The following is a 19587-nucleotide window of genomic DNA, read 5'->3' as shown; positions in this document are numbered from 1 at the left end:
ACCTTGAAGGAATAAGGGTACACCTTGAAGGAAGAAGGGTACACCTTGAAGGAAGAAGGGTACACCTTGAAGAAAGAAGGGTACACCTTGAAGGAAGAAGGGTACACCTTGAAGAAAGAAGGGTACACCTTGAAGGAAGAAGGGTAAACCTTGAAGGAAGAAGGGTTCAACTTGAAGGAAAAAGGGTGCACCTTGGAGGAAAAAGGGTACACCTTGAAGGGATGAGGGTACACCTTGAATGAAGAAGGGTACATCTTGAAGGAAGAAGGGTACACCTTAAGAAAGAAGGGTACACCTTGAAGGAAGAAGGGTACACCTTGAAGGAAGAAGGGTACACCTTAAGAAAGAAGGGTACACCTTGAAGGAGAGAATATTATATTTAATATTATAACGAACCTATGGCAAAGGTGGAATTGGTTCCTTTCAGCTTTTACTCAGTTAAAAAAATATTTGTGAAGGGGACCACATATTACCATGAGCTGTTCTTCCCTAGTCTCCAGCTTGCCTTGCAGGTTTCTCACTTCACCCTCAACAATGGTCAGCTGTTCAGATTGTGTCTAAATCCAATCAAAATGTTATACAAAAGAGAAACAACAAAAAATATTATTCGGGGAGTTACTTTATGTTTCTAAATATTACATACTTTATTGGGAGTCCAATGTGTTAGCCACATTAAAATTAGGAAAATTAGGAAACAAAAAGCCTATCAGAATATGCTTACTTGTATGATTGCATGTGCATCCTTGATTCTATCCAGCAACAATGTCCGCCTGTAGTCATCACCATCTAGACTCCGCGTCTCCCTAACGTGACGGACTGGGGATGTTGAGTGTCCGCCTGGATTCCACACATGGCTTTCCTGCATCACCCCTGATTGCCTTGATGACTGTGCCTCAAACCTCAAATTTCTCAAGCTACTCTGTTGAATACCATTCTTTGGGTTCAATGTTGAATTTGTTAAACGAAAAGGATGGTTGCTCTGGTTAAGGCCATGTTCTGGTAGATCTATATTCTCTCCAATTGGTGAGTGGTCAAAATTGAGGGTTGAACTAAGAGGTCCTTCTTGTCCAGAACAATCTAGCAATGCTGCTAGTAGGGTGAGATTATTTGGGTTTCTCAATGATTGACTGGAGTATAAGCTAGTAGGGCAGTGTATCCTTTCTGGTAGCACAAGACTGGGCATTTCAGGGATGTTTAGAGCTTTCTGAAGGGCTTGGATTTCTAATTCCTTGCTTCTCATAGTAAGTGCTCCAGCCTAAAGGAAACATGAAGTAAAATCACATGAATTTTTGAATTATTTTTGTTTAAAATCTGTTCTTTTTAATATGGTCAAGAAAGTTTTAAAAGACCAGCTAAACTAACATCAAATGGCATTTCTACTGAACAAAAAACAAACAGCATTTCTAGTACCATCATTTTTTTTCATTTTTCATTTTTTTTTTTTTTTGCCATGTTGAACATTTCCCGCCAAACTCGAAATAATCCACCGCCTTCGACACGGTAACTAAATCAGACAACAATATCTCACCGGGGTGGCTAATTCGCCTGAGTAGTTTTTGAACACAGCGTCCTGCAGGTCTTTTGTAGTCGAAGTACACCCCCTGTTTTGTTGTCCTTCCTTTATTTCGTCGACATCGTCGTGCCCATGCAGCATGCTGGTTGTGTTCTTTATCGCTTCGTTACACCTCAGCAAAAACACAGTTATCTGCCCCCGGGCACAAATTATCTCTCCCCTTGACCAAGCAGTGTGTACTGCTTATTTCCATTGCTAATTCCAAGTCCTGATTCCTCTAGTTTTCATATTTTTTCAGCTTGGTTTGTTTGCGAAGATGATGTGATGTGATGTTTTTTATCAACGAACGAATCATTTCGGTTAACTGCTCATAGCGTTTTCTCCAATTTAAAGCGCTCCAATTTGACTTTTGCGGCTTAATTCAGATGCGCTTCTTCTTACAAGTTATTATGGAGAAACATCCCGTTCAACAATCTCATAAAAGTAAAAGACGATTTGTGGACATAACAAGTATAGCAAAACAAACTCAAAGTTTGATTTGGGAACACAAAACATTTTAAGGGGAGGGGAGGGAGGGGAGACTTTGCATTTTCATAATACTGCAATTATGAAAAAATAAATAAAATAAAATAAATACGGAAATGATAAACGCCAGTAAAAGATTCGGAAGGGATAGATAAAAAAAAAAGAAAAAGAAAAAAAAAATGTTGGGTTCTTCATATTTTTTTCGGATTGATATCCTGTGGGGAATTGACCGACAAATTGTTGGGGCCTGGATCTAATAGAATAGTCCGCTGTGGGTGATGCCTGCATATTCATTATTCTCTGCACGTGTTTCCAAAATGGCGTCCGAGTTTCACAAAATTCAAGTGAAACGCTATCCAAAAGTAGAGAGGAAACAGAATAGCGACTCCAAATTCTGGAAGAAATTCAGCGTAAGTAGTCGTATGTTCCATACTGTGAATCCGCCATTCTTGTTTCGCTCTCGGTGTTTTATTAGCTGTTTCCGATAAAAACACAAACTTCGTGAGTTCGATGATTGGATTTCTAAATCTTACTTTATACCCTTAACTAAGCACATTTAAAAAATTGCAGGCTAGCGGACCACTGCTAGAAAATATAATGTTTAAGTGATGTTTCTTGACGTTGAAATCTATAAGGTAACTTATATACCGCATGGACTCGGACTTGGAAGTGCCTCGAGTGTTTGCTGTTTTCTGATCTTGTAAATAATGTCATTCCTTCTAGTCGCCCATCTTTGCAAGAGAGTATGGTGCGGTCACACATGTGGACTTCTGTAATTCTAAACCTCATGATTTTGCTGTAACTGGATCCACAAGGGTGAGGATTTTATTGTAGGAATTAAAAATAAGCAAGGACAACTTCCATGGGCCGTGCTGATGGATAGGGCGGGGGGGGATAGTTATTATGGCAGTATTTAAAGCACTGGCTGGATTATGTCCTTACTTCCATCAGCTATACTGGTGCGGAAGACACAACAGAGCTAGGCTCCACATTAAGCCAGGGGTGTGCAATTGATAGAATCAATAATCAATATTAATTGACTTCAATCGATAAAATTAGTTAATGGTATCGGTAATCGATAGCAATCAATAGAAAAATTGTGAGGAAAATCGATAGTTGTCGATTTTTCAATGGACCTGATCAATTTATGTCAATTTATTGATTAAATCGGGAAAAAATAAAAGATGAGTACCAGAGATTTAACAAACGTTTTTTTTTTAATCGCAATGTGAAAACAAAACGTGAAAACTAAGGAACCAGCACCAACTAGTAGTAGCCACAGTAGTTTTCGCCACAGCGTCCAGAATAATGTTTATTGATGCTACACAATTAACTTGAAGTAGTGAAACCATTGTTGCAGTCAGGCTGTAAAAAAACAACACTGTACATAGTATATACTACACTACTTGTTACAAATTATTGCTGCAGTCTGGAGAGATCGATATAAAATTGATAGCCTCAATTGGGAAGAATTTTGTGAGTATCGATTAATATCGATCATTCGATACAATTGATATCAATGAATCAAGGATTATCGATTGATTTCAACTTATCGATCATATTTTTGATATCGATTTTTATATATTGCACACCCCGGGCATAAAGTGCTCCCTTGTGTGTATTGTTATTAAGCACTATCACTGAGGGTGGTCGTTGCCAGAGGATTTATTGCATCCCCCTTGTTTTTATACATCCCTTCAGTTCAGGTTAGTGTAGTACAGTTTGAAGAGACAGGACCTCCAGTTTAGTTTTCTTCTCCGAGAAGACTGGAAACACTGGAAAGTAACTTCAAGAATCCACAGCTGTGAGAGGCCACCCTGTGAGAGGCCACCCGTGCTTCCATTGCTCTGTTCATTAGTTACTGTAGTATAACAAGAATCAGTTATTGTAGCAAACTAACACCAACTGTATTTTGACTGCAGTATACCTTTATTTTTATAAAGAAATCATTATTCTGATGATAAACATCATTTTTTATTATAATTATGTCTAGTCTATCATTGTCAGTACCATCATCTCTATTATGATGATCATCATTTAGGTCTAATTCTGCAATCTTCTATGCATCCTTCAATGCTTTCCATGTTCTCATCATTAAAGGTGCAGATCTACAGCTCAACCACACACCAAGTCAACAAGACCATTTCCAGATTCAAGGAAGTAGCCTACTGTGGTACATTTCGCAGTGATGGACAGCTGATGATAGCCGGAGGAGAAGATGGTCTGATACAGGTATCTTTTTAAAGACTGATTTTTATTCAATTATTTCAGCTCAACCTTTTTTTTTTTTGCTCTATTCACTAGCTGTTTGACCTAAATAGTAGAGCTGTTTTGAGACAATTCAAAGGACATTCAGGGTGAGTCTCCGTATTTATGCTCTTCTCTAATTATTGCCTTAAAATTAAAGTATAAATTAGCTCAAAATTTTATTAATACAAGTAGTTTTGAACTTCAATTTCAATGTCAAAATCTCTGTGTGTTAAATAGGCATTTGTTTGTACAGTACTGACGGAAAGTAATGCAAAAGAAAGTGGCCGAAGTTCGCTGAATTACCTCAAGCACATCCGAAAACACCCGAACTTCCGCAAATTTCGGCACGGCCAAAATTCTTTTGTTTAACACGCTCCCGATCTTCGGCAATTTTCGCCTTAGCGACGATTCTAAGGCAAACACATCCTAGCCGAATTTCTCCGTATTTCACCTTCACAATTTTCGGATGGGCTAATATGTACAGCAGAAAATCCAGAGAATGTACAGATACTAAATGTTTGTTGGCAGAGCGACACAGGGTTTTATCAATATAAGCAAGGAGGGATACCGTACATTGAACGAAGGGAAATAAAAACACGTAATCACGTGCGAATACCGTTGTTCTTGTATATTTGCGGGTATATTTCTTTATGAAGAAACTAACAGGACACGAACGAACACTCCATGACACTTCTTTTTCAATTCTCAGTTCGAGTTGATAGATTTCATAAACAATAACCCAAAAGCTGCATGAATCCGTCACATCCGTAGAATAAACATGGAGATCGTTTGATTAATAAATAAAAAAGCTCCAAGACTCAAACTCGAAATGCAGTTCAAGCAAAACAAAAATTATTTGGAATCAAATAGAGATCCTTGTTAATAACTGTATTCATTTACGGAAATGTTATGTGTTTCTCGAAGAAAGAGCGTGATTCGAATGTCGCGACAGCTTGAAGTGACATAATCATAACAATTTTTCCCCGGGTCTTCCCGCGAGTTCTAAAAATATCAAGTCGCGTTTTGAAAATATGATCGAGCTGTACAATAACTTTTTAGACTAGGGGAAACCAAAATACTTTAGACTAACATTACATGATTGTTATAATAAAGTTTTAGAACAGCGAGATGAATGTAAATATCTTGAGATGCGTGACATTTCCATTGTCTGGACCACGCAACAGCGACATGCTTTCCGCGGTCACATTACAGATGTAAACATCAAACTCCGAACAATTTTTATGCAAATGAAATCTATTTTTCATGCTTAACATCTTTCTTACGTTGCATGTGTTGTTCGATGATCGCATGTGTATGTTCTCCTAAATAACATAGAGCCTCCGTAATGCTGTCTCGGCCTTAGGAAAGTACGGTGTACAGATTAAGAGCTCACTTCAAACGAAAATCGAAAACAAGAGCCCTAAAACTTTGGCCGAAATTCGGATGCGGAAATTTCGGCTGGTTTAAACAGCCGAAAATACCGTAACCGAACTTCTGCGAAAACATCCGAAATTTCGGTTTGAAAACAAAAGGACGTAATTTGGTGAACTTTGGCCAATTTCTTTTTCATTACTTTCCGTCAGTACTGTATGCCACAAACCTGGTTGTAAAATAAAAAGAATTAGTCACTAAATTAACCCTCACTAGCATACAATTCCCATAGACTGACAGCATCCGCTGGGTGCACCAATTACCTAACAACAATATAACTACTGTACTTTTGATTAGTGATGGCCCTGTCGAAGCTCCCTGTGGTTCCTCATACCTCAGGGAGTCAAAAGGGAGCCAACAGTAACAACTTTTCTTATGGTCGCTGTTTGACTCTGATTGCCCCATCTTGCAGCATTACCCAGGAAAGCAACAAAACCAACAAAATGTTTAACCATTTTTTTTAGCATTGCGTTTTTCATATATCATTTTTACATAAGACATATTTTTAAGCTATTTATATATTTGCTCATGATGCATAGTCCAATATATTCAACTCTTCCTTGTCATCTTCTTTCCACTCCTTTTTTCATCTATTAATTTCACTACTTTTACTCATCTCAACCCTTTTTTTCTACTCTGACAAACCATCTGTTAATTACCATATTTTTATCTCATCCTCCTTCCTCTCTCCCTCTCTCTTTTTTCCCATCCATGTTTTTGTTCTTTATGACATCCACCTGACCAAGAAATCATATTGTTTCACAGGCCTGTTCATGTGACCAAGTTTCTTCAAGACAACCTTCACATTGTGTCTGCTTCAGATGACAAACTTGTAAACTGCTGGGACATTGCCACTGAACAGACGACAGCCACTTATAAAGAACACGAAGTATGTAGGGGTCTCTGGAATCTTAGGGATAACTACACTGCAGGGCACATGAAGGCAATACCAGCTAAGAATTTGGGGTTCATGAACCTTGACAGACACCCTATGTACCTTCATTCATTGTTTGGGGTGATGGCGTGATGGCTCATGCAAACAGTACATAAGAGTTTTCTGTTATTTGGGTAGTCTTACACCCACTCTACAGAATGCTCCCCACGTTTGGCGGAGTGTTTTCTGGTAAAGAAACAGGGAGCTTGTGCCTGTTTCACAAATGCTTGCACCAGCGTAAATCTTGTGTCCTTTGGCAGAATGGTTATCCCCACTCCACAGAGCACTTGCACACCAATAACATGGTTATCCCCACTCCACAGAGCACTTGCACACCAATAACATGGTTATCCCCACTCCACAGAGCACTTGCACACCAATAACATGGTTATCCCCACTCCACAGAGCACTTGCACACCAATAACATGGTTATCCCCACTCCACAGAGCACTTGCACACCAATAACATGGTTATCCCCACTCCACAGAGCACTTGCACACCAATAACATGGTTATCCCCACTCCACAGAGCACTTGCACACCAATAACATAAAGCTCACCCTTTGAATAAACAAAGCTTTTGGTTCTATTTAGTAAATGAAATGGAAGGAAGACACGTTTATTGGCCAATTAGTGAACACACTAGGGGCTTTACATACTGTACTCTTAGGATAGATAAGAATGGCCTTCTACAAGGATCACTTTACTTGCTTTTAGTGAGTACCCTAGAATTCAATCCTGTTTAGATTTGGCTTCAGTATTATTCATTAGGATGGCATTAGTAAGAGGGCCCTTTGAATTCTTACCAGGACTATGTGAGGACAGGAGTGGCAAGTCAAGTTAGCAGTGACATCTTCTTAACAGGTTTGTCATTCCATGGCTGTAGCTATAGACGATTTTATTTGGGTGAGGGACATAAGCATCAGATGTTGTTTGCTTTATAAGAATCTACAGCTCTCATACAGCTGCCTCCTGCTGAGCTGCGACCCTGTGCTTGTGTTATTGAAATTTTTACCCTCAGCTACAGCACCCTTCTCAAATGTGTCACACTGAGTGTACTGTATCCTATTGGTTGAACTCTTAGTCTTGATTTGCTGTGTGTCTTTAGATGTTCTCAAATTTCACAAACAATTTCTTGAAGACTGGTGCATATATCTGGGAAATGTTCTGTGTATACAAGTAATAAAGGAGCTTTTGTCTCTTTTTGACCCTACCCTTGCCATTCCTCTTTAGGGTCATACGATCACACTGTCCGAATGTGGGACAGGCGATGTAATGCTAGCGTGAACACCTTGGACCATGGTGCCCCGGTGGAATGTATCCAGATGTATCCAAATGGTGCAATGGCAATAACAGCAGGTACAATAGCTATTTGATCTTCTACAATTATAGTTTTTTTGTGTAAGCCCTAAAATAACTCATCTTTGTGCAGAATTTCATTAGTAACTTTTGAAATAATATTTCAAAGCAGCATCTTTCATAAACAAAATATGACATGCATGGCTGACATACAATTTAATAGCAACAACGATGATTGCAACAAGTATGGCAACACCAGAGGACAAAACGATATTTGGGGGCCAGACATAAAACACCCTTTGTCTTCATATCAGCTATTGTAGCTATACAAGCTAACTATAATTTAGAATTGAGTGCTAAGCAGAAAAGAATTGTTCAGTCACATTCTCTTAGCCATCACCACTGATGTTGCCTAAGTTCCCTAATACCACAGTTTTAAATTATCCAAGAATTACCGTGTAACTACAGGATGTCTCTTCTGGCCCCGTCAAAGCTTCCTGTGGTTCCTCATACCACAGGGAGTCAAAAGGGAGCCAACAGTAACAGCTTTTCTTATGGTCGCTGTTTGACTCTGATCACCCCATCTTGCAGCATTACCCAGGAAAGCAACATTATTTTTGTCTAATGTAATCTTCTTATCAAAATGTCATGCCATTTTGAACACAGGTTATTTTATAGCCTAGATTAAAAGCCCTGGAATCAGTTCATATCCTTATATGTTTTATTCTTGTTTGCCAGACATGCTTCATAGTCATAATTCACTTAGTCCAAATCAGGGGTTTCATTAGATCTCAGAGTAGGCAGTGGAGATTGATAATGCCAGCTGCCTGGACCTAATGAAACCCCTGTTCAAATGGTCATACATGTATCTCATTTGTCTTTAAGGGGAGAATGTCATCAAGATTTGGGACATCCTAAGTGGAGGTCGGCTCGTCACTTCATTCTCAAACCACCAGAAGACCATCACTTCTCTCTGCTTTGATGGCGCTTACAAACGCTTGCTATCAGGATCCATTGACAGGTATTCAAGGAGATGAATTTTATGAAAGAGGTATACAGTATATTATTCAAGGTTCGTTAAAATAACGTGATTCTTGCATAACTTCCACCAGATGTACTGATGCAGAATGCACAACAGAGCTAGGCTCCAAATCAAGTGCCTTTATGTGTGATTTTTGTAAGGACTGTCACTGGGGTCGGTTTATTGCATCCCTAGTGGTTCTTTTTATGTCCCTTCGATTTAGGCTAGTGTAGTACAGCTTGAAGTTATGGGACCTCCGGTGAAGTGTCATTATCCAAAAAGATTGGAAACAGGAGAACACTGGCAATCAAAGCCACTTAAAATTTCATAATTAAAATTTCATAATTCAATTAACCTTTACATTCTTCTGGCCCCGTCGAAGCTACCTGTGGTTCCTCATACCTCAGTAAGTCAAAAGGGAGCCAACAGTAACAACTTTTCTTATGGTCGCTGTTTGACTCTTATCACCCCATCTTGCAGCATTACCCAGGAAAGCAACAAAAATATGCCTTAGAACACAATTAATATTGTACTGTAATTATGCAGCCCTTTCTTAAATTTGTGGTCTTTAATTAGCAATATTGCTTGCTTGAATCACTTATCGTTGTACTGGAACTAAATCCTATGCTTGCATTTTGACATGAGAACTTCTAATGCTTAGTTTAAATGCCGTTCTTTTCTTGTGCCGTGCCAAATGTAAATGCGTGCAAATGAAGATGAAACAATCGACTCTATTGTTCCCATGTATTTGCAATTGAAATGGTACTTAAAAAGAACAATGTCTAAACAATGCCTAACCAAGCAAAGAGTGGAAACATTGTGGAATATTGCAAGGATGTCCTATGTAATATTAACATGATGGCCTTGCTACACTTATAACATTTGAAATTAGTTTTTACTACCTTAATACCATTTGTACCATTTAGATATATCCTCTCTTCAGCTTAATCTGTCTTGTTATTCCAGGAATGTCAAGGTTTATGACCTTCAAGACTACAAAGTTGTTCACAGCATGGATTATCCATCTCCAATTCTCAGCTTGGCTGTTTCAGTAAGTATAAAATGGGCACACATCTGCATTGTACAACTCATTAAGCATTTGAATAGGTAATAACATGGCCAAGGTAAAATTTGGGGTTACTTGCACAAGCATTTTCATTTTTTTCCATCATTGCAATTATATAAAAGGACAAAATTCAGCATGTGTGTACAGGGTGTTTCAACAGTTCGTGGACACTTTTTAAATTAATGTAATTGCAGATTTTAATAGTCTGATTTCAAGGAAATTTGCAGGAAAACAAGGTGCATCAACGTAGCAAGCTACCATATCAATTTCAATAGTTTGCGTGTCCTCCTTTTTCTTTTATAACTTCCTAAGATGCTGTGGTATGGAGTGAGAAATTTCTACCAAAGTAAGATAAGATGCCTAAAATTAAGTCTTTAAGCCCCACAAACAACATTGTTTTTTTGAGTTTGGGTGATGAAACAAGTACTAAAGGTACTCGTCAGTGAAGAGAAAGTTGTCCCATTCAGTAACTGACAGAACTTGTACTTGCCTGCGAGCTTCAAACGGGATTTTCACAGACAGGTGCTCAATAATGGCTTTTTATGCTGCTGAAAAGGTTTCCACCCCTTCCTGGCCATGTATCTCCAGAAGGTTGGCGAAGACCCTAAGAGAGCTTTTCTCTTTAGATTTTTGCTTATTTTTCTGGATGAATATCCCCCCTTGTGCACAAAATTTTCAAAGTCGTAATTTGTAGCTTGGTTGAGCACTTTCGCCCCTCGAATTCGAAGTGTGGGTGAAAATTTCCTCGAACTTGAGTCCACTCTTGCTTCTTCCTAGAATTTTCCTAACCGTTAGTCCGTTGGCATACAAAATTGCTGCTTGAGCTCTTATTTGAACATTGTTCAGGCGTTTCTCTGTCATGTTTGAATCCATTTTCCTAGCCTATATTTTTGTCTAGCAAATTTTAAGCAAACACACCAAACTGACAGCCTACCCAAAAATGGCGTGAAAATGTAATGATGCGCGACACTTTTTTTTTGCCTTTTGGCGGGAATTTGCCAAAAACCTTATTAGTATGCCTTGCATATTAAACTTATTATCTATCTGATTGGAAAAAAATGATTTATGTTTAAATCTCAGCGAATAAGACCATCTTGAAAGTGTCCACGAACTTTTGAAACACCCTGTATATCCAATTGCAGCAAAGTAATATTTTGCCCTCATTGAGCGTACAGTTATTCCCTCACACTTAGCCAAACACCATTGAGTAGTTTTGCCCTGTATATTATAAGAACTTTATTTATAGTAAGCCTAAGTGAAAACAATTCTACATTTGCGGCTGTGTTTCCATCTATAATTCGCTATTGTTACCACAGCCTGATGATTCCCACATCATTGTTGGCATGTCAGATGGCTTACTATCAATTAAGCACCGAAACAATAACATGGAAGAAACATCTACCCTACCGCCTCCTAGGCCACGCCCAGGGAGCTTCAAATACTTCATTAGGGGCCAGAACTATAAGCCAACTGAGGTGAGAAGGCTGATTATTTTCAGCTGATGATGATTATGGTCAGGGATTACTCTGACAATTTTATAATGATATGTATGATGAGAGTGTGAGTTGGTGGTATTAGTTTTGATGATGATAGTGATGATAATAGCAAAGTGATGATTGTGATACATAGCTGTCAACCTCGCCTTAGGAAAACTCTTGAGAAAATATAGTGAATTTTTCAGAAGTACCAATATAGCTAATGCGCTAATGTGTGGGAATACAGTAAATGTATGGATATTTTCAAGAAAATTAGGATTGAGAAAAGGTTCAAAGACTTGAGACGCTTGCCTAATACTGGAGAGTTGACAGCTATGTGTGTTGGTAATGATACTGTAAATGTGGTGATAGTGATGTTGGGTAGTAATTATTTGATTATCCTGGTGTTTTGATGAGTGGTGCACTTGTAACAATAATTTGAATAATGGTAAAGAAAATTATTGTTATTGCGAGAATTGCCATATTATTAACTTTTTTTTCGTTATTGCGCAGATCTTTATAAATGTGGTTAGGCTATATGATCAAATTCTTTTCCTCATTTCCTTGTTGATCTATATGGACGTGGTTCACCGTTACTAGTGCTATAATTGCAGGATGATGTTGTTGTATCTGAAAAAAGGAAAACCTACCTTAACAAGTATGACAAGTTAGTCAAGAATTTTGAGTATGCTGCTGCTCTTGATGCCATACTACAGGTGAGATACGGTAACCAGAATCCAGTGAAATCGCTGAAGAATTGCCAGAGTTTACAACTTTTTGCTAAATAATAACACTCCTCTAATAATGGGTTGTTTAGTAAACTGTGATGCACAGAGTACTGTTTCCCCTTTAAAGTGCCCTCATCAGCCATATCTTTGTTATTGTTTTCATAAAGACAATGCAGACAAATGTTATGGCATTAGTTTTTCTGTAAACTCTATTGATTTCTCAGTTTCAAAATCACTGCTTTTGACACCCACCCCTAGCGATGACTAGAATCTCATACCAACACGATACATCTGCATGCATGTATAACATTTTTTCCCTTTGTTTTTAGCCTCTCTCTAATCACCCCCCTGTAGTGGTTGCTATATTACAAGAGCTGATACGGCGAGGAGGACTGGAGAGAGCTTTATCAGGAAGAGATGAGGAGGGACTGGTGCCCATCTTATATTTCCTAATACGGTAGGTATTTGTACGATGCTTGTGACTGCGCCGTGTCCTTGCCCTTCTTGTCTTGCATAGTTTTTTTTATTTTCTTAATATATTTTTTTAGGGTGAAAGAATGATTATGTAGAATTAACAATTACTTTTGTCTTTATGTAATTTTTCGTTCCCTTGCCATATTGTATATATGGGTTTCTTAGAAGTGTGATGTTTCCTAATTCATTTTGGCTCTGTCGAAGCTCCCTGTGGTTCCTCATACCTCAGTGAGTCAAAAGGGAGCCAACAGTAACAACTTTTCTTATGGTCGCTGTTTGACTCTGATCGCCCCATCTTGCAGCATTACCCAGGAAAGCAACATTAATACTAATGTGATTTTAAGTAGAGAAGTCTGACAAATGGTTTTGAACTGCTATATCTATTGGCTTTGATTTTAGTAAAGTTTCTGCTAATTTAGTAAATGTGGTGATTTTTTTAGTAAATTCTTTAAATTTTCTGCTCTTTGACTGCAAAGCTCTGAAAAAATCACTATTCTATTTAAGTTAAATTAGAATGCTTTGAGAAATTCGTAATGTTCACATTGCATTAGAGAGTAGCTTTACAGTGATTTTCAACACTACTATGAAGTACATTCTTTAGCAACTATTTACAAGAAACATAAGACAATTTCCCCCATAAATGAGATCCCTGCCCTTGTTTTATTTGACAAACAGACCTCCCAAACAATCTTTAACTCCGGGTCATACTTGATTGAACAAGAGTAAAGTTTGTAGAGTAATAATGTGGTGATTTTTTTAGTAAATTCTTTAAATTTTCTGCTCTTTGACTGGTCGACTTCTTGAAATCCGTTGGGGTCATCAGAAGCCACCATAACCGGCCAATTAAAATCTCAAGATTTTTAAAGAAAGCCATAATGCAGGGGAAGTCACCTTAATGACTTGAGACAAAGTCCGGTATGGATAAAATTTAAATAATGTTTGAGCGTTGTTATTGATTTAGATTTCTACAGTAGCCTTTATGTCTTTGTCATTCTGAAAGCCATGCGCACGTGGTGCATGCTCCTTGTTTAACACCCTAATGGGTCACTGCGAGATTATCTCATGTCACCCCCTTTAGTCAAACTTTAACCCTTTCTCAAACTAGAAGTTAGTTCCGGTTGCATGATTTCATGGAATACTCATAATTCCAGTATAAATAATTGTACAAAGCGATCAACTTGTATCAGCGAGCCTCAATGCTGTTTTTCTTCTTTTTCTTCATTTTATTATATTGATTGGATATTTATTTATTCCCAGTAATATAACCAACCCAAGATATACTGTTGTCCTCATCGATGTTGCAAACATCCTGTTAGGTAAGGATAATAGTCCAGTTTTGAATTCTACTGTACTTTGCCCCCTGAGCTGAGCAAACATACAGTACTAAGGATGCATTGATACAGTACAAGCGTTGGTTTCGGACAACGTCCATGCACATATCAGCGAAAATTCCTTACAATAAAACAATTTAAAAACTTGTGAAATCTAAATGAGGTTCACACTGTTTATGAGTCCTTAGTGCTTATGTCAACCTTATGGTCCTCATCTTTTCTGGCCCCGTCGAAGCTCCCTGTTGTTCCTCATACCCCAGGGAGTCAAAAGGGAGCCAACAGTAACAACTTTTCTTATGGTCGCTGTTTGATTCTGATCGCCCCATCTAACAGCATTACCCAGGAAAGCAACATAAATACTAATTTGATTTTAAGTAGAGAAGTCTGACAAATGGTTTTGAACTGCTATATCTATTGGCTTTGATTTTAGTAAAGTTTCTGCTAATTTAGTACATGTGGTGATTTTTTTAGTAAATTCTTTAAATTTTCTGCTCTTTGACTGGTCTTTGACTGCAAAGCTCTGAAAAAATCACTATTCTATTTAAGTTAAATTAGAATGCTTTGAGAAATTCGTAATGTTCACATTGCATTAGAGAGTAGCTTTACAGTGATTTTCAACACTACTATGAAGTACATTCTTTAGCAACTATTTACAAGAAACATAAGACAATTTCCCCCATAAATGAGATCCCTGCCCTTGTTTGATTTGACAAACAGACCTCCCAAACAATATTTAACTCCGGGTCATACTTGATTGAACAAGAGTAAAGTTTGTAGAGTCTCAAGTTTTGGCACCTTCCCGAACACGCGTGAAGATGCGTCAGTACTTTAGCTTGACTGAGCAGTTACAGTTTAGATTTGTAGTGCCCTACGTAGTAATGGAAAACTCGGTACTTCAAAGAGAACAATACTAATGAACATCACATTGTTTCTCTCTAGATATGTATTCTCCCATAATCGGTCAGTCTCCGAACATTGACCAACTTTTTACGAGCCTGAGAGAAGGCATAACTAAAGAACTAGACTTCAACCAGCAGGCTTGTGAACTGCTAGGCGCTTTGGACACTATATTTGCCGCTTCCTCGTGTTCACTTGGGACAGCAAGCATGCCAGAGGTCACAGAAGGGAGATAGCACATGTTTGGTAATGGTTATGAGGAGACGGCGAATCTGAGCACGGCGATGTGCCATCACACCTTTATCCTGGGCTAGGGAATTAAGGTGTCGCACGAGCTTACATGGAAACATCAACCAGTCGCATGAGCTTACGTGGAAACATCAACGAGTCGCATGAGCTTACGTGGAAACATCAACGAGTCGCATGAGCTTACGTGGAAACATCAACGAGTCGCATGAGCTTACGTGGAAACATCAACGAGTCGCATGAGCTTACGTGGAAACATCAACGAGTCGCATTAGCTTACGTGGAAACATCAACGAGTCGCATGAGCTTACGTGGAAACATCAACGAGTCGCATGAACATGAGCTTGTGTGGAAACATCAACGAGTCGCATGAACATGAGCTTGTGTGGAAACATCAACGAGTCGCATGAGCTTACGTGGAAACGTCAATGAGTCGCATGAGCTTGTGTGGAAACGTCATCGAGTCGCATGAGCTTGTGTGGAAACATCAACGAGTAGCATTAGCTTACGTGGAAACATTAGAGAGTCGCATGAACATGAGCTTGTGTGGATACATCAACGAGTCGCATGAACATGAGCTTGTGTGGAAACATCAACGAGTCGCATGAACATGAGCTTGTGTGGAAACATGAACGAGTCGCATGAACATGAGCTTGTGTGGAAACATCAACGAGTTGCATGAGCTTGTGTGGAAACGTCAACGAGTCGCATGAGCTTGTGTGGAAACTTCAACGAGTCGCATGAGCTTGTGTGGAAACGTCAACGAGTGGCATGAACATGAGCTTGTGTGGAAACGTCAACGAGTCGCATAACTTACGTGGAAACATCAACGAGTCGCATGAACATGAGCTTGTGTGGAAACATCGAGTCGCATGAGCTTACGTGGAAACGTCGAGTCGCATGGACATGAGCTTGTGTGGAAACATCAACGAGCCGCATGAGCTTACGTGGAAACGTCAACGAGTCGCATGAGCTTACGTGGAAACGTCAACGAGTCGCATGAGCTTGTGTGGAAACGTCAACGAGTCGCATGAGCTCAGGTGGAAACATCAACGAGTCGCATGAGCTTGTGTGGAAACATCAACGAGTCGCATGGACATGAGCTTGTGTGGAAACGTCAACGAGTCGCATGAGCTTACGTGGAAACGTCAACGAGTCACATGAGCTTGTGTGGAAACGTCAACGAGTCGCATGAGCTTACGTGGAAACGTCAACGAGTCACATGAACATGAGCTTGTGTGGAAACATCAACGAGTCGCATGAGCTTACGTGGAAACGTAACGAGTCGCATGAGCTTGTGTGGAAACATCAACGAGTCGCATGAGCTTACGTGGAAACGTCAACGAGTCACATGAACATGAGCTTGTGTGGAAACATCAACGAGTCGCATAAACATGAGCTTGTGTGGAAACATCAACGAGTCAAATGAGCTTAGGTGAAAAAATTGAGATTGCATGGAAGCAACAAGGTTTCTTATGAACTTGATCATGGCGTGCAATGTTTTCCAGTGTGATCTTGACAATAGCGGAGAATGACAAAGGTCCCGTGAGCACACGCATTACGTACAGGGTTCCCACTAATCTGAAAAAGTAAAATTCCCTGACTTTTCCCTGACTTTTCCCTGACCATAACCCATTTTTCAATGACCATGCAGCATGTCTTATGAATACTTTTAATGAATAATCTATAATTTCAATAACAGCAACAAAGCAATAGTGTCTCAAGATTGTGAGATTTTGACTTAACGTCTTTTCAAAAGGATTTCAGCTTCTTCTGTAGAAGATCAATATTTTGTTCTTCCTTCTCTATTTCCTTCCTCTTTTCTTTTGATTTTACCCGCAAGGCGTTCGACTTTGCAAGAATGCTAAAGTCTCCCTTCATTTCTGCATTAGTAGCAAGGTCATCGGCTTCTTTCAGAAGAGCAGTAGCTGTAGTTTCAAGCTTTTGTTTTTTCTTTTTTGCTTGCTTGATGTCTTCTTCGACTTTTCTTTTCAAGCTTTCTTTATGGGTTTTTGCCTCAATTGATTTCTTCTCTGCTAAAGATTGTCTGTATCTGTTACTAGCATATTTACAAGATGTAAGCAGCTCAGTTGTGATAGAATCTTCAATTGGACATTCCAGACTTTTGACACCACTGTGAGCTCTGCGAAATCCAACAAGCGTGTCTTGGTGCATATTGTTGCTCACGATATCCTTGTTATCAGAGAATCCTCTTTCAACACAGGATTGACCATGGGACAAGATAAGCAGCATCTTTACTGTTTGCCAAAGGTCTGCATACTGTGGTTTCTGGTGAAAGTACTCTGCTAGGAAGACATCAAGTGCTTTGTTTGGCAACAATGAGTGGATCTTGTACAAATGCCTGTAGATTTTTGAAAGATTGGCTTGTAGGAATTTTGCTCTTTGGTAGCTTTGACACCTCGTCAACATATTTCTTGATATTTGGCCAGATAGCCACTGCTCGTTCTGCCACTGGCAAATCTTCCAGCCACCTTGTTCCACAAAATCGTAGTGGCCACATGGAACTTCCAGAAATGGCTTCATAATCTTCTCTTTTTGCTGGTGAGTCTGAAAAAGTGTACCAGAGAGACCTCAGAAGTTTATCAAGACGCCAGCCTGTGGCTGTAGCTCCATATTTAAAAGCCCCATGTACCACATGTAACCCACAGGCACCAATATTAATGAGCTTTGGAAGATCTGGATCAGTTTGTTCTCTATCTTCTAATAGGTCTTCAAGAAATTTCCAGTTAACATTAGGACCATCCATCGATACCTGCACAAGGTTTGCAGGATTCAGCTTTTGTAGACCTAGCTTGAAACTTTGAAGTAAATCTGCAGCTCTTGTGTGACCAAGAAACTGGGAATCAATGTATCTTGATACAACTTTATTCTTCTGAACATCCCAAAAGCGCACAATCAAATCCATCTGTTCTTTCTGGATCACTTTATTCAGCGATTCATCAAATGAGATAACATACATTGTTCCTTGCTCTTGAAGTCTTTTCATTAATTCATCATGAAAAAATGGGGCAATGCCAAAACAAATCAAGTATGAACACTTTGTTGCTCCACATTGGAACTGTTTGGCAATTACACTGTCTGGAAACATATTGGAAAATAGCTTGTCAGTGCCTGCACTACTATTACAGGAATAGTGAGACATGAGGACTTTTATAGCCCACAGCACCTCTGCTTTTAGAGTTTCATCTTTGGTAACATACTTTTTAATTGTGCCTTTAGATGAATCAGATGAACTGGCAACTTGAGAAAGATCGACGGGAGGAGGTGGTACAGTCATTGTCCTTTCTGCTGCTGAAGAATTTTGTTCGGATTCTTGCTTTTGCACAGTGACAAAAGAGTTCAAAGAAACTTGTTGTGTCGATGGAGCAACTCTCCTAAGATGTTTTTTGCCTTTAGCATGACTTATCAGTGCTTGTTTTCCCATATTTCCAAGCTCAAATGTAACAGAGCACATTTTACACCTTGCTTTAGTTGATTCCTGAGCTTGTGCAACCCAAGGAAATAGTGGGTCTTGAAGCCATAGATTATTAAATACAGTTCGCTTACTCATCTACAAACCAATACAAAAGTTATAAAAAATAAGTGTTACGACTGTAAATAATTTTGTATAAAGTCATGCTGCAATTAAATGCAATGAGAATGGACAAAAAAAATGTATATCTAACTAAGTTCAGGCGTGGTTTCCTCTTTTTCAAAATGCAAATCAGGATAAACAAAAATAATTTTTAAAGCTTAAGACTAAGACTGAACAGTTACGAAAAAATTCGCTGCATACAAAAATATCTTGAATTAAATGTCGTTAGTTTACCGATTTTGTCATTAAATGATCAATAAATTGTTACATTATGCATCCCCCCACTCTATCACTGCTAAGGTTATGAAATAATGCCCTTAAAATAGCTAAAATACTTAATTCCAGCCCTACCTCCACGTGCTTTCCAATACTGCAACAAGATGGCCGACATAATTCAGACCCAGTCCTCCACTTCATTTTCCTCCACAGGAAAACCACATAGGATAATTCGTTTATACTGATGTATTGCGATTTTTGAAACTTTTAATTAACAGTGAGGTTGCTTGATTATCGCCAACACAATTCATAATAATGATTTTTGAAAAATAAGAATTATTCCCTGACTTTTCCCTGACTTTTTGAGAATTATCAAATTTCCCTGACTTAAATCATAATTCCCTGACAATTCCCTGACCTTGAAAAAAAATCGAATTTCACTGACTTTTCCCTGACTGTGGGAACCCTGACGTACAATGTAGCCATGTGCAGGTCAGACTTCATCTGGTTTGTACAATGGACATGCGGCAAATACGAATAATCTGTTCCTCGATAGCAAATCTACCAGCCCGTGCGTGTATACAAGT

The 19587-nt window shown here is 38.9% G+C and overlaps 3 protein-coding genes and 5 non-coding genes across 12 annotated transcripts in view; 6 read left to right on the top strand and 2 right to left on the bottom strand.

Moving 5' to 3' along the window:
* The window catches only part of LOC116610383 (centrosomal protein of 83 kDa), a 35557-nt gene extending 33481 nt beyond the window's left edge, over window positions 1–2076 (bottom strand). For all 4 annotated transcript variants that reach the window (XM_048728141.1, XM_048728142.1, XM_048728144.1 and 1 more), the window contains exons 1-3: window positions 1529–2076; window positions 722–1255; window positions 474–557 (exon numbers count right to left, since the gene is read on the bottom strand). In XM_048728141.1, the coding sequence (XP_048584098.1) occupies window positions 474–557; window positions 722–1255; window positions 1529–1654 (744 nt within the window). In that variant the 5' untranslated portion in view covers window positions 1655–2076. The remainder of the gene's footprint in view (window positions 1–473; window positions 558–721; window positions 1256–1528) is intronic.
* LOC5502942 (U3 small nucleolar RNA-associated protein 15 homolog) overlaps window positions 1–15703 on the top strand; it is a 36799-nt gene extending 21096 nt beyond the window's left edge. The window contains exons 1-14 of one of the 2 annotated variants that reach the window (XM_001624024.3): window positions 2276–2448; window positions 2762–2854; window positions 4139–4270; window positions 4343–4395; window positions 6485–6608; window positions 7462–7516; window positions 7886–8011; window positions 8837–8972; window positions 9939–10023; window positions 11355–11513; window positions 12128–12229; window positions 12571–12698; window positions 13973–14031; window positions 14986–15703. In XM_001624024.3, coding sequence (XP_001624074.2) covers window positions 2317–2448; window positions 2762–2854; window positions 4139–4270; window positions 4343–4395; window positions 6485–6608; window positions 7462–7516; window positions 7886–8011; window positions 8837–8972; window positions 9939–10023; window positions 11355–11513; window positions 12128–12229; window positions 12571–12698; window positions 13973–14031; window positions 14986–15179 — 1578 coding nt within the window. In that variant the 5' untranslated portion in view covers window positions 2276–2316 and the 3' untranslated portion in view covers window positions 15180–15703. Of the gene's footprint in view, window positions 1–2275; window positions 2449–2761; window positions 2855–4138; window positions 4271–4342; window positions 4396–6484; window positions 6609–7461; window positions 7517–7885; window positions 8012–8836; window positions 8973–9938; window positions 10024–11354; window positions 11514–12127; window positions 12230–12570; window positions 12699–13972; window positions 14032–14985 lie in introns of those variants that run through there. The other variant, XM_048728147.1, reaches the window with a different exon arrangement.
* On the top strand, window positions 6017–6153 carry LOC116610387. Its single transcript, XR_004293351.1, has one exon. It is a non-coding gene; the product is annotated as a small nucleolar RNA SNORA16B/SNORA16A family (small nucleolar RNA).
* On the top strand, window positions 8428–8564 carry LOC116610385. The gene has a single exon (XR_004293349.2). It is a non-coding gene; the product is annotated as a small nucleolar RNA SNORA16B/SNORA16A family (small nucleolar RNA).
* On the top strand, window positions 9338–9474 carry LOC116610386. The gene has a single exon (XR_004293350.2). It is a non-coding gene; the product is annotated as a small nucleolar RNA SNORA16B/SNORA16A family (small nucleolar RNA).
* LOC116610388 lies at window positions 12903–13039 on the top strand. Its single transcript, XR_004293352.2, has one exon. It is a non-coding gene; the product is annotated as a small nucleolar RNA SNORA16B/SNORA16A family (small nucleolar RNA).
* Window positions 14265–14401, top strand: LOC116610389. The gene has a single exon (XR_004293353.2). It is a non-coding gene; the product is annotated as a small nucleolar RNA SNORA16B/SNORA16A family (small nucleolar RNA).
* A 1144-nt stretch (window positions 15704–16847) lies between the features above and the next one.
* Window positions 16848–19481, bottom strand: LOC125563176. Its single transcript, XM_048728148.1, has 2 exons — window positions 19136–19481; window positions 16848–18760 (listed from the first exon to the last, which is right to left on the bottom strand). Exons 1-2 carry the CDS (start codon window positions 19199–19201, stop codon window positions 17507–17509), a joined length of 1320 nt encoding a protein of 439 aa, XP_048584105.1. The 5' UTR covers window positions 19202–19481; the 3' UTR covers window positions 16848–17506.
* Between the last annotated feature and the right edge of the window lie 106 nt (window positions 19482–19587).

Source organism: Nematostella vectensis, chromosome 5, assembly GCF_932526225.1.
Source record: "Nematostella vectensis chromosome 5, jaNemVect1.1, whole genome shotgun sequence".
In the NCBI taxonomy this organism is placed as follows: domain Eukaryota; kingdom Metazoa; phylum Cnidaria; class Anthozoa; order Actiniaria; family Edwardsiidae; genus Nematostella; species Nematostella vectensis.
The sequence above is the reverse complement of the archived record's forward strand: the minus strand, read 5'-3'. Positions and strand labels throughout refer to the sequence as shown.